This window comes from Amphibalanus amphitrite, unplaced genomic scaffold (genome assembly GCF_019059575.1).
Source record: "Amphibalanus amphitrite isolate SeventyFive unplaced genomic scaffold, NRLGWU_Aamphi_draft 000397F_arrow, whole genome shotgun sequence".
In the NCBI taxonomy this organism is placed as follows: Eukaryota; Metazoa; Arthropoda; class Thecostraca; order Balanomorpha; family Balanidae; genus Amphibalanus; species Amphibalanus amphitrite.
Genome location: NW_024881891.1, coordinates 195248 through 207642, shown reverse-complemented (window position 1 = coordinate 207642; position 12395 = coordinate 195248). Strand labels below are relative to the sequence as shown.

At 54.9% G+C, this 12395-nt stretch overlaps 2 protein-coding genes across 24 annotated transcripts in view; one reads left to right on the top strand and one right to left on the bottom strand.

Moving 5' to 3' along the window:
• Positions 1-6358, top strand: part of LOC122390467 (dipeptidyl peptidase 3-like) — a 36733-nt gene extending 30375 nt beyond the window's left edge. For 12 of the 23 annotated variants that reach the window (XM_043383437.1, XM_043383425.1, XM_043383432.1 and 9 more), the window contains exons 4-15: positions 226-453; positions 782-919; positions 1201-1343; positions 1638-1769; positions 2086-2239; positions 2871-3113; positions 3449-3568; positions 3923-4047; positions 4420-4543; positions 5078-5257; positions 5580-5742; positions 6142-6358. In XM_043383437.1, the coding sequence (XP_043239372.1) occupies positions 226-453; positions 782-919; positions 1201-1343; positions 1638-1769; positions 2086-2239; positions 2871-3113; positions 3449-3568; positions 3923-4047; positions 4420-4543; positions 5078-5257; positions 5580-5742; positions 6142-6278 (1887 nt within the window). In that variant the 3' untranslated portion in view covers positions 6279-6358. Of the gene's footprint in view, positions 1-225; positions 454-781; positions 920-1200; positions 1344-1637; positions 1770-2085; positions 2240-2870; positions 3114-3448; positions 3569-3922; positions 4048-4419; positions 4756-5077; positions 5258-5579; positions 5743-6141 lie in introns of all 23 variants that reach the window. The other 11 variants (XM_043383428.1, XM_043383429.1, XM_043383426.1 and 8 more) reach the window with 2 other exon arrangements.
• LOC122390469 (sushi, von Willebrand factor type A, EGF and pentraxin domain-containing protein 1-like) overlaps positions 5906-12395 on the bottom strand; it is a 35866-nt gene continuing 29376 nt past the window's right edge. Inside the window, exons 6-13 of the mRNA XM_043383445.1 lie at positions 11886-12037; positions 11263-11449; positions 10567-10685; positions 8819-9071; positions 8427-8608; positions 7973-8111; positions 7557-7691; positions 5906-7210 (exon numbers count right to left, since the gene is read on the bottom strand). Coding sequence (XP_043239380.1) covers positions 7173-7210; positions 7557-7691; positions 7973-8111; positions 8427-8608; positions 8819-9071; positions 10567-10685; positions 11263-11449; positions 11886-12037 — 1205 coding nt within the window. The 3' untranslated portion in view covers positions 5906-7172. The remainder of the gene's footprint in view (positions 7211-7556; positions 7692-7972; positions 8112-8426; positions 8609-8818; positions 9072-10566; positions 10686-11262; positions 11450-11885; positions 12038-12395) is intronic.

The window sequence follows — 12395 nt, the reverse complement described above, 5'->3', positions numbered from 1 at the left end:
ACATGGCTAACGCACTAAGAACTCTGCTTTGAACAATTATTCTGGATTATTGGCACTGTGCGTTAGTGCATTATAATTATCGAACTATGCATTTTCGTTGGTGTGACTGCTACGCTGTCTACCTTTTCCGTATTATTAGTTATGGTTCACATATTTTTGTGAAAACATCTAACGATCTTCTGCCAGAACAGCAGACATGCTTAGTGACCGGCTCCCCACGTCCAGGCGTTCCTGGTGTACAGCAGCTCTATCTACTCCGATATGGGCAACTACCGCGACTTCGGCGACACTAAGAAGGTGCCAGGGGTGGCTCAGGAGAAGTTTGCCGCTCTGGTGCGCGCCTCGCGGGCCTACGAGACCGACAGCAAGGCCATGGAACGACTATTGGACGGCTGCCTGGCGCGACTCTACACACTGAACGACAGCGTGGCGCAGCTCGGTCTCGGGGACAAGGTGGGAACGAGGGAAGGTGCAGGGTGGAAGGGGATAGGGAGGAGGTAATGCTGGCGTGACTGGGAAAGGAGTGGTGATGTACCCCGTCTTGGCTTAAGTAATCTTCGTTTGTCATTTTTCCTTCTATCGCCAGCGGCACTGGTAGGGTATGTTGGACTTCTTTTTCGTCTCGTTATCTATGTATCCTGTCCAGTGTCCGCTGCCTATTGTTACTGTTCTATCCCGTCCCGTCCATACGTCCTATCTATTACGGACTGTGCGCTGTCTTCTGTCAAGCGTCCGCTGTCTACAGACCACGCCCGTGCTCACGCCTCCCGTCTCGCCACAGGGAGTAACTACGTACTTCTCCGCCAACTGCACCGAGGAAGACGCCGAGAAGGTCAAACAGTACATGAAGCACAAAAACCTGGAGCCCTACAACAACCGACTATTCAAGACGGTCGTCAATGGTGTTAACCATTACGAGGTGGGGATGATGTCGGATATTGGGCCATAATGGTTATCACTATGCTTTAAGTTTGCGCTGATTTACGTTATGCTTGTGTCATTTTTGACGGGATAGGTCGGTTATTGCTTCTTGCTCAATATCTGTTCCAAATATTAGAACGTCAATATGAGAGTACACTCAATATGTCAAATGTGTTCCAATAACAAATGCATCTTAGAGCAGACTATTATATATAACGTGGCTTGATGTGGTAATTTGGTATTCGTAAGTTGACCCCTTGGCCCGTCTCCTGCCGTCAGATTCGGTTGGCGTCTGTGCTTAGCGACAGTGACCCGGCGCTCACCAGCGGCCCCGAGGAGTTCCAGGGGGCCAAGTTCAGCGTCACGCGCGGCGACTACTCGCCGCTACTCGCCATGGTCGTGGAGGAACTCAAGGAGGCACGGTACGTCGTGGACGGAGACGCTCTGCACGATGGACAATGGCACGCACTGTGCTAGGAGATCTGTTAGACATGCGTTCGTGACCATCCAAGCGTGGTGTGCTATCAAACCAAGCTTTATCTTGTCCATTTAATGCGTCTTAGTTTGAGGATACCGATTTTCGTCATCTCACTGACATAGTGTCGCAGGAAACTGCATCATAGGATCTCCGTCCCGTGCGATGCATACCATCCCTCTGCTGCCCATTTGCGACAATCGGTGCTCGTTAAAGTGACCACTCCCCGGCTTTCCCACAGAAAGCACGCGGCCAACCCCGAGGAGGAAGGTATGCTCTCCGAGTACATCAAGAGCTTCACCAGTGGCTCTCTGGCGGCGCACAAGGACGGCAGTCGGCACTGGATCAAAAACAAGGGACCGGCCGTCGAAACGTGAGAGCTTTATCTGTCCGCCGCGCTCCAGAGAGCTCATCTCTCGAACTCGCTTCTAGTTCCTGTTGCGGAGGAGTGATAGTGTAATTTTTGTGATGAATGTTTTAGATCAGCTAAGTTGCCTGCATTTGCTTTTATTGCCAGATGTTTGTAAATTGGATCGATAGTCCATTACATTGTTTTACGTAGGTGTGCGATTCTCCGACAGTTGCGCTGTCACGGGCGGCATTTCCTTCTGCTACCTCTTCTACATGCAACTCATCACCGCTACATCACTGGACCGTCCCGTAACCGCCTTGTTCTCTCTCCCTTTCAGCTACATCGGCTTCATCGAGACGTACCGCGACCCGACCGGCATGCGCGCCGAGTGGGAGGGTTTCGCCGCCATGGTGAACGGTCCGATGAGCGAGAAGTTCGGCCGGTTGGTGAATGCCGCCGAGACCATCCTGCCCCGTCTGCCCTGGCCAGAGGTGAGAGCCGCGCCGCTGCTGTTGATAGTGGCTGCTTGCTACATGGGTGGAAGGGAAGAGCGCACGATGGAGTGTTTGGGCCAGGCAGTTCGCAATCTCGCAAAGAAGTTGAAATTCCTGCTTTTTTCGACCTTTGTCGTTGTGTAGTCAGTGGCAATCTTGACACGGCGACACTGACGTTTTTTGTTTGGTCGCCTCGATATACGGACGTGCTGGTCTCGCGAGGAGCGATGCATTGGTGAATGGCGGTGGATTGAAGGTTGAGGATCTGCCGCAGCTACTGTATGATAATATAGTCAGAAGAAGGAGGTGAGGGGTAAAGAGTAGTTGACAATTGTGATAAAGGTGTGCATATCAATTATTGTCATATTTGGAAAGGCGTAGGCGAGTAAGTAACCGAAAAGGAATTGATTTTCACATCAAAATGATTCATTGCTAGGTGTATGATGCAGAAGTCAACTCAGCAAGTAGCTTTTGCAGCCGTGCTCGATTTTGCTGACGTTGAAGTCAACGATAAAACGACATTGTGTTGCAGTTGTGTGGCGATACTCTGCTGTGTGGCGATATTCTGCCCCGCAATGCTTGGGACCGTAGGTGGTCATTCTAACCCCTTTTACCATTATCCACCTAGACGTACGAGAAGGACCGTTTCCTGAAGCCGGACTTCACCAGTCTGGACGTGCTGGCGTTCGCGGGGAGCGGCGTGCCGGCCGGCATCAACATTCCAAACTACGACGAGATTCGCCAGGAGGAGGGCTTCAAGAACGTCTCGCTGGGGAACGTCATCATGGCGGCGTACTCGGCAGCCGTGCTGCCCTTCCTGGGCACAGAGGACGCAGAGCTGATGCGACAGTACCGCACACAGGCCTTCGAGGTAAGTACGGGCTGATGCGACAGTACCGCATGCAGGCGTTCGAGGTAAGTACGGTGTGGTGAGGCAGAACCGCACGCAGGGCGTTTGAGGTAGGGGATAGTGGGGGCAGTACTTAACTGTTGGTGGGGCTTTGAGGGTGCGCTCGGGCGAAAAGAGTGATGATTTTCACGGGGTTCGCTACACATTCGTGGAGCTCAGCTGGTCCGTCACGGGCTTCGATTCTGTGGCTGGTGTTTTTTTTTTCTCACCGATCTGATCTTTCTGACCGATTTTCCGATGTTGACCATTATCTGTGCTCCGGTAGCAGTTCTGACCAGTGTCTATTTGTCTGACAGGTCCAGGTCGGCCTGCACGAGCTGTTTGGCCACGGCAGCGGTAAGCTGTTTCAGAAGGACAAGGATGGCAAACTCAACTACGACGCGGCTGTGGTGAAACACACTGAGACCAATGAACCGGTGAGTGGCAAAACACTTTAACGTAAAACACCGCTGCAAACATTGAGGGCGAGGGACAGGTGGAGATCACCAGCGGTGGTAGAGGGCGAAATGGTGAGACAGATTGTGGTACCCTGGGACGTGCGGTGCTGTTCTTATTCACGGAAATTGCCTACCGACTGACGAATGAAGGTCTTGCCTTCTATCATTCTATGCATGTAGAGTGTTGTGGCTCAGGGTCTCCGTCCAAGCCTAACGACGAAGCCATGTGGTGGGGTCTAATCGCCATTCTTTAATGCGAATCTTCAATGTAGTTTATTCGCTATGTCGGCCTATTAATTCACTCTTCACCGTGCTTCTTCCTATTCTCCCCAGATCTCGAGCTGCTACTCGCCGGGCGAGACGTACGACAGTATGTTTACCGACCTGGGCTCGTCATACGAGGAGTGTCGCGCAGAGTGTGTCGGACTGTACCTCTCCCTAGAGGAGGATGTCATGGAGTGAGTACTCGTCCACTCTCCCTCGGTGTCACGCACACTTAAACACGTTACACTTGAGTCTTGGACACTCGACTGGCTAGCTGGTCTGGTAGTAGCAGACCACTCACCGTTATCATGTGCTTCTACGCTTCTATGCTTCTAGCGTTTCTTTTGTAGTACTGTGAAGGTCGCCATTCACTGGTTAAGCGCGCATTTTTTTTTTTTGCAACAAGTTGCAACTTGCGATTTATGCAGCTATCTTACTAAGCATCGCTGTATTTTTGCTGCCTGATGGAACTAAGTGCGCCGGCCGGCCCAGTCTGACCCAACCTGACCCAACCTGACCCGACCTGACCTGACCTGACCTGACCTGGCGCCCGGTCCGGCCGGCAGCATCTTTTCGGTGGCCGAGTCGCTGCGGCCCACGCTCGTCTACGTCAACTGGCTCAGCCTGCTCTACAACGGGCTGGCCAAGGCGCTCGAGATGTACTCCACAGAGACCAAAAAGTTCATGCAGGTAGGCAGGCCGGGTCAGGTCGGGCCGGCCGGTGGGAGGGCGGGGCCCCTGGTCCCCGGTGCGGCGCGGTGACTGGCCCCGTCTGCAGGCTGTTTGACTGTCCGGGCGAACACGGACGGCTGGTGACATACGTCAACTGGGTGGATAACCTGTGGGACGGCTTCGCCAAGTGTCTGGAACAGTACGATACGGCCACTGGACGGTTCATGCAGGTCAGATGGGAGGATTATGCAATTTGCAGTTAAGGTGATTGTCTGGTCAGATGGAACGGTAATGCCAGTAAAGATGAGGTCAGGTCAGAGATGGAACTTGGAAAGGCCAAGTCAGTTAGAATGGGAGGGTCGGTTGAGGCGAGAGGAACAGATCAGACGGGAAGGTTTTCAGGTCGAATAGAAATAAGGATAAGATTTTAAACTAGATCGACATAGTCATTGTTTAATGTGCTTGTAGAAAACTGCATCTTATTTCCCCAGATCTACAGATCACAATTTACAGGGTCGATGCGGAACCCTGACTGTACCCTTACCCCCGCAGGCACACAGCAGAGCGCGGTACGTGATCCTGCGGGTTCTGCTGGAGCACGGCGAGGGCGTCGTTGACATCAAAGAGGTCAAGGACGCCGACGGCAAGCCCGACCTGCTGATGACCGTAGACAAGGAGAAGATCTACACCTCCGGCAAAAAGGCCATCGGCGACTTCCTGCGCAAACTCCAGGTAACGAATTATTCGGCAGATGTGAGCTCTCAAGCTTATCATTCTGAGTGCGCATATAATGCCCCGGAAAGGAGGGTTTTTCTATGACTACCTACCCGATATGATTATATCCAAAGTCGGTCTACGCGTGAGGTGTCATCCAGCCGTCTTGTCATGATTTTTTTGCTCCATATTTGTCGCATATGGATGCAAACGGCGTTTTCCTAGAACTCTGAGGCATCCATTCTCGCTCTTCTAGTATACCGAGCCATCTATCCCGGCAGTGTATCTCGGGAGGGCCGGTCCTTCCCGACTAACCCCCTACCCGTCTATCCGCCACCAGGTGTACAAGGCGACGGCGGACGTTCCGGCGGCGCGCGCCATGTTTGACCACTACTCGGAGGTGCCAGAGAGCGGGCCGCACCCGTTCGCCAACTGGATACCCATCATCCTGGAGAAGAAGCAGCCGCGCCGGTTCCTCGTGCAGGCGCACACAGAGCTCAAAGGTGCGTTACCGGGGGCCGGGGGACGGGTGGGGCTTGTACTATGCAATTCGCTTCCGTTCTTTCCCACTCAGACATTGTTGTGTTATTTTACCACTATTGGTAATGTTGCTGTTTTTCTGGCTTTTTTCGACATATTCTGCGATCATCATCAAACAGGCTATGCTACACGCTTAGCATTTTATTCTCGCTCATATTCCTCGCCTTCATTTCCGTTCCGTACAATATGTAAACAATATGTAATCGACCTTCATCACCGAGACATCATTCCACGATATTCACTGATCCTCTGTCTCCTCCGTCCCCATCTGACCCCGTATCTGACCGACCGACTCCTCCTCGCCCCAGTCTTTACTCTGTCCCTCATGACCCCGCATCTGACCGCCTGGCGTTTCACCACAGGGGAGGACGTGGCGCTGCACCAGTACGAGCCGTCAGCCGAGGGTCTGATCCAGTCGTTTGTGGCGCGCTTCCCGGACCCTGTGATCGAGGACCGGCTGTTGGAGCTCCACCAGAAGGACGCCGCCCACTTCCCCTGAACGGCCACATCCTCTCCGACCCGCCGCCGCCGCCCCCGTCCGCTGTGATGACCGTCCAATACACGGTCAGTCCAATCAGATGCTGCCGCTGTTTGTTGGTTGGCGAGAAGTGAGCAGGCATTTCTTCATCCCAAAATAGGCGTAGTTCTCTCGGAGCCGCTTGGTGTTTGCTAGTCCTGGAGTGAAGTGAAACGATGGAGGCATATGCTGGCTCCAATGCTCCTTGGCATGGGTTCTGTCTCGACGGCGGGTGGGCGGTCGCTTCAACACACGGGGTTCTACTCACACTACACTGGGCGGTCAGGTCTGTACAGTACACGAGCGGTAAGCTCCAGCTGTGCCGAGCGGCGGCTAGTGACCGGCCCGGCTGATATATATATAGGCTCTGTGACGCCCGCCTCTGAATCGGCGGACTCGCTCTCGCATACAGTCTCACACGCAGTCGCACACTAGCGCTCCCGATCGCACAAGGCCACATGCACGCACCCATACACGTCTCACAAAATCACTCGCAAGGAAGCACTCATCAGCTGCTGTAGCACTAAACATGAAGTTCAACGGATGCGCATTGCGTTCAGTTTAAGCGCCCGTGAGGCACCACACTTGCACTTAGCACACAATATCAGCTCCGCGCGGCGCTTTCATGTTCGCAACACACATAAGCGCCCATGAGGCACTTTTCTATGCTCTCAGAAGTCTGTGGTAATCAGACGCCTCCCCAGTTGACGCCGGCACACAATGTCTGGCGCCAACGGCGCGGTTCCCGCGCTTCTGAGCGGCGGCCTGTGACGGTGGGGGTGACTGGCGCCTCCCGGACGATGCTGCCGCGAGCCACCGCCGCTCTGGCGGCCGCGCGGGCAGTTATAGTTTGAGATGTAACCGGCAGATGGCAGACTACAGCGGCTGGTCTTCCTGGCTTTCCACTCCGTCGTCTGACGAAGAAGGGAACGAAGCGTCAGAACGATTTGTGAGTTATGCAGCTCCGAGGCCCCACACTCGTCTCCAAAGCTATCGAATCTTCACCCTCTCACGCCTCCCTCGTCGTGTATGCAATGCCCTGTACTCCCACCCTACTGTTCCGTCGGCGTTTTATCCTCTGTATCGTGCATGTTTTCTGTGACTGTAGCCACACTCACTAGCTCTCCGGCTGATGGGCCGGTGATAATACTGTCCCCTTGGCTGGTGTACCCCTTACCCATGCTGCCAGGGATCGCGTTTCCTCAATCGCTGGTAGGCCTTATACTGTCTCCTGTCGGTGTAGTTTCACCCATTACTTACCCCTCCGTCCGGTGTAGGCGTGTTTCCTCAGCCGGTCGTACAGCTCCTCCTGTTTGGGTGGCGGCATGCCGTACATGCTCGGCACGCCGGACTGTGGCCGGGACAGGGTGCCGGCGCCGCCCATCGTGCCGTTATCTGACAGGGAAAAGGGGTCGGTCAATTGGGGTTTGGTTTAAAACTGATGGCGACATGCTGGTAGGTTTTATGTAGCCTTAATCCCAACATAACTCCCAGAAATTACAAGGTACGTCACAAAACATTTGTATGCGCCATCTTCTCGGTCAGGCCTTTTGAAGCTATTTTCTCTATTCCACCTTAACACAATGGCTATGAGCCATTGCAGGAAATAGCAATGTGGCCCTCTCAACTCACAGCTTTTTGTTAGCTATACCACCGCCGCCGTTCCGTTTACTGACCTCTGACGAAGGCCTCGTTGTAGAAGTTGGGCATCTCCCAGGCCTCGTCCTCCTCGTCATAGTAGTGCGCGTAGTTGGAGTGGTGCGACGGAGCGATACTCTCGGCGTACGGGGTCGGCGCGCCGTAGTAGAAGTTCACCTGAACAGACAGGACACATCAGTCAGAGGATGTTGGAGACTAGAGCACCGGCTGAAGCAAGGGACGTCCGGCGAATCGTTCGTTGAATCCACTGCCGCCCCCTCTGAAATCCTGTTTTACGTTGCGAAGCCAATGTGTGCTCGTCGCTTGTCTGGGATACTCAACGTGGAAAATGAGGGCAAATGAGACGCTCATTGCGCTGTCAGAATTCCTTCAAAAAACCAGAGTAGCGATCGAACTGGAACCCCTGTGCCTGAGCACCTTAGTAGCGGCTCGGTCCCACCGGAGATGGGAATCCATCCTTTCCTCTCCTACCTGCGAGGCTGCGTCAGGCGGCGCCGTCATGGCCTTCTGTACGGCCTCCTGCTGCTTGTTCTTGCGGTTGGCGCGCGCGCAGATCATCCATACGAAGAGGACGCAGATGATGGCCAGCAGCACCAGACCGGCCACGCCGCTGGCGATGTACGCGAACTGCGACTTCTCGGCACACCGGTCACCTGCGAGAGGGAGGGCACGGGTTAGGTGCCAGTTCGGGCGCTGCGCCGACGCGGATGGTCAGCTCTAGTTGAGACAGGCGTACTAATTGGGAGCTAAGGCAAGCTGGGCATTGGGTTTAGCTGGTTCAAATTCAAAATAAGCCAAGGGAATGCAAGTTACATTCCCGAGCCCCTGAATCTCCGAGGTTCCCTCAGGGCCCGCCCGCTCACCGGTGAATGATCCGGTGCAGGCGCACTCGGGGTCGCCGGTGCGCTGGTTCTTGCTGCACACGCCGGCGTTGTCACAGAAGCCGTCGCAGCGGTCGGTGCAGTTGTAGCCGTCGCCGCGGAAGCCCAGCTTGCATTCGCAGCGGAACGAGTTGGCGGCGAGGTCGATCAGGCAGAGCGCGTTGGCGTCACACTTGCTGTCGCCGCCGCCGTCGTTACACGGGTTGGTGCACTGCTCGGCGCTGGTGGAGCCCGTCTGAGGGGAAGGGGAGGGGACGGTGAGGTTTAGACGCTGGTGGAGCCCGTCTGAGGGTGGGGAGGGGGAGCTGTGAGCTTTGGACGCTGGTGGAACCCGTCTGAGGGGAAGGGGAGGGTACGGTGAGCTTTGGGCGCTGTTGGAGGCTGGAGCCCGTCTAAGGGGAGGGGGAGCCGTGAGCTTTGAGTGCGAGTGGGGACGGAACCTGTCGCGTAGCGAAGAATGTTGTGGTGCGGAGGGGAGTTGCATTTGGACGGCTTGACAGGCGCGCCTTATATCAGCAATAACTGGACAATTGGGACCATTCTGCCAAATGGAATCGCTTATTATCCTAGCTACCGTTTTAAACATGGCTCGAAACGACCCTAATGTATCCATTTCTCGTTTTCTTTTATATCATTAATTAGAAGTTCATAAATTTAGTCTGCGGTTCGTTATGTAACGACCAAAAATCGCACTCCACCTCGCCCTCATAGTGCTGTAATCTAATAATCTACATAGCGGCGGGGTGGTCTGTTGCGGCGGATTGAATCCTCCGAACCCTGCAGGCAAGACACCACTTGTCGCTCGGGCTCAGTGGTCGGATTTGTCGGCGGTTTGCAGCCTATCCTTGATGATCCGCTGGGCGGTATGACCACCTGGCTCAGAGAGGCCCTCAGGTGGTGGAATGGGTGGCCCAGAGCGGCGGTAGGCGGGCCCAGAGCGGCGATAGAGATGGGCTCAGAGGCCAGAGCGATAGCTTGCATGGAATGCAGAGAAGCAAGAAGCGGGACCCCAGAATCACGGAAGAAATGGACGCAGAAAGGTGGTTGAATAGGCCCAGAGCGGCCAGGAGGACGGGGATCCAAAGCGATGCAGACAAAACCTTTTTGCTGAGCCGCGCCGGACGGGCTCAGCCGCTTACCGTGCTGGTAAATACAACCACAGTCGTAATGACTTCTGCTTCTGAATTAAATCCGATTCAGTACTTAACAGAACAATGTAGATTGTAGATGACTGCAATGAAAGTGACTTTGTTTTCACCCTCCATCGTATGATACACTCCTATTTAACCGTATGAGGGCGTGATAAATGCGATTTGTTCACGGCGGGCTGTCCCCACTAATCCAATATAACGTCCAGTTCAACGCAACAAGCTTCGCTTAGCGGAGACTCTGTCTTTGTGAATCCTTCCATACCTGTTGAGAGGTGATGTCAGGAGGACACCTGCTATATGGTCATTGGTGGTGTCCGGTGTCCGGTTATCCAGTTACCTGCTGAGTGGTGGTGTCGGGCGGACAGTTACCTGCTGAGTGGTGGTGTCCGGCGGACAGTTACCTGCTGATTGGTGGTGTCAGGTTATCCAGTTACCTGCTGAGTGGTGGTGTCGGGCGGACAGTTACCTGCTGAGTGGTGGTGTCCGGTGTCCGGTTATCCAGTTACCTGCTGAGTGGTGGTGTTAGGAGGACCTGCTGTATGGTCAGTGGTGGTGTCGGGTGTCCGGTTATCCAGTTACCTGCTGAGTGGTGGTGTCGGGCGGACAGTCGATGCAGCCCGTGGCCAATTGGTCCGGCTGGTAGGTGGCCAGCGGACAGACCTGGCACCGGTGGCCCTCGGTCGAGTTCAGGAACGAACCTGGGAATGGAGGTCCTTAGGTCAGTTTCGGCGGCTTGAGGTAAACTTGGATGGTATGGCTTATATCTTCTGTTCACATTCCGTGCCCAACAAACATTCATTAGCCGAGCTGTCTACGGTGGACACTGGACATGACCATGGCTACGATTGGGCACCATACAGCTTCACGACTGGCCGACACGACACCCCTGTCACGAACGCCCCTCCATGGCCAACGTCTCTTCCCGTTCGGTGATCCACTATCCACCTTGTAACACGGGCACACCACATAGCGCGCGACCAGAGTGAGGGTCCATTCCAGAGTCACCTTAACATTAGAACAACCGCGGACGACAGGGAAACCCGTCAGAATAACTCAATCCCTTGGCTAATATTTAAGCCCGTAAAGTGACACGGGCTTAAAACCTGGATTTACCAGAAACGTAGGCAAAATCCGTGGACATTGAACTTTCACCATGCTAAACAAACGCCATTAAAAAGACAGCTGGTGGACAGGGGCACGTTGGACATTGGCACTTTAGGATTTCAGTAAGCCCTCCCCAGCACTCCATGTCCCCGTCTCGCCCCGGTGACCGACCTGGCTGGCAGACGGGCAGCGAGCAGCTCTCTGCCGACGTGGCGCCTCCGCTCTCCGTGGTCGTACCCTCCGGACACGCAGTACACGTCTGCTGCGCCCCGGAGGCGCGGTACGTGCCCCGCGGACACGGCTGGCACGTGTTGTCCACCGCCAGCTGAAAGCCGCTCTCACACGCCTTGGTGCAGTTCTGTGGGTGGGGTGAGATAGATGTTAGGTCTCACCGCTTAGCACTGGTTCATTGCTCACCGTACACCAATCACCACTCACCACTTACATTCATATACTAAAGCGATAGTCATGTCGAAACATCGACACGAAAGCTCGGTCTTTTTTTCTGGTGCAAGAGAGCATGCTCATGGTTCGTGGTTCACCGAGTAATAATCCTGGATGAACAGCGCACGGACGGCTCATCCGCCGTAACCAGACGAGCATAGTTAGCCTCTACCAGTGTTCATCGCGAGGTCACCTGCATGTCTCTCAGTCAGTGAAGGCAAACCACTCCATCGATACAATGACACATAATTGCTCTCCTATTTGTCTGACATTAGCCCACAAGGCCGGCGCCGCTCCGTGCCCGGGCCGCTCCGTGCCCGCTCGGACGGGTCCGGTGGCGGCCGACTGACCTCGGCAGAGGTGCTCTCGGTGCCGCGCGTGGTCAGGCCGCGTTCACACTGGTAGCAGGAGAACTGGCCGGCGCGGCCCTGGTAGCGGCCGACGCCGCACGGCTTACAGAGCTGCAGAGCGCTGTCAAAGTACCGGCCGGCCTCGCACCGCTCTGCGGACGGAACGGGTCAGGTCAGCGGGGAGGTCACAGGGGTAGATAAAAAAGTCAGGGGAGCGGGTCAGGTCCGAGGAGAGTGAAGCAAATAAAGTCACAGGACGGTACAGCCTGGACATGGGCAGGGCGGGTCGGGCGATACAGTGGAGAAAGCAGGGGTCACTAGCCACATAGCTGGACGCTCGGGACAGACATGACCAGGTCCGGTTACATGGAAAGCAGGAAGGGATAGACAAGGTTATGGTAGGTGCAGCTCTGGGGAAGTTATGATCAAGTCAGATCAGGTCAAAGCCAAAGGAGGGTCAGACGAGGTCACACGTCTGGTGGCAACAGATGCCCAGCTGCGATTAGACCT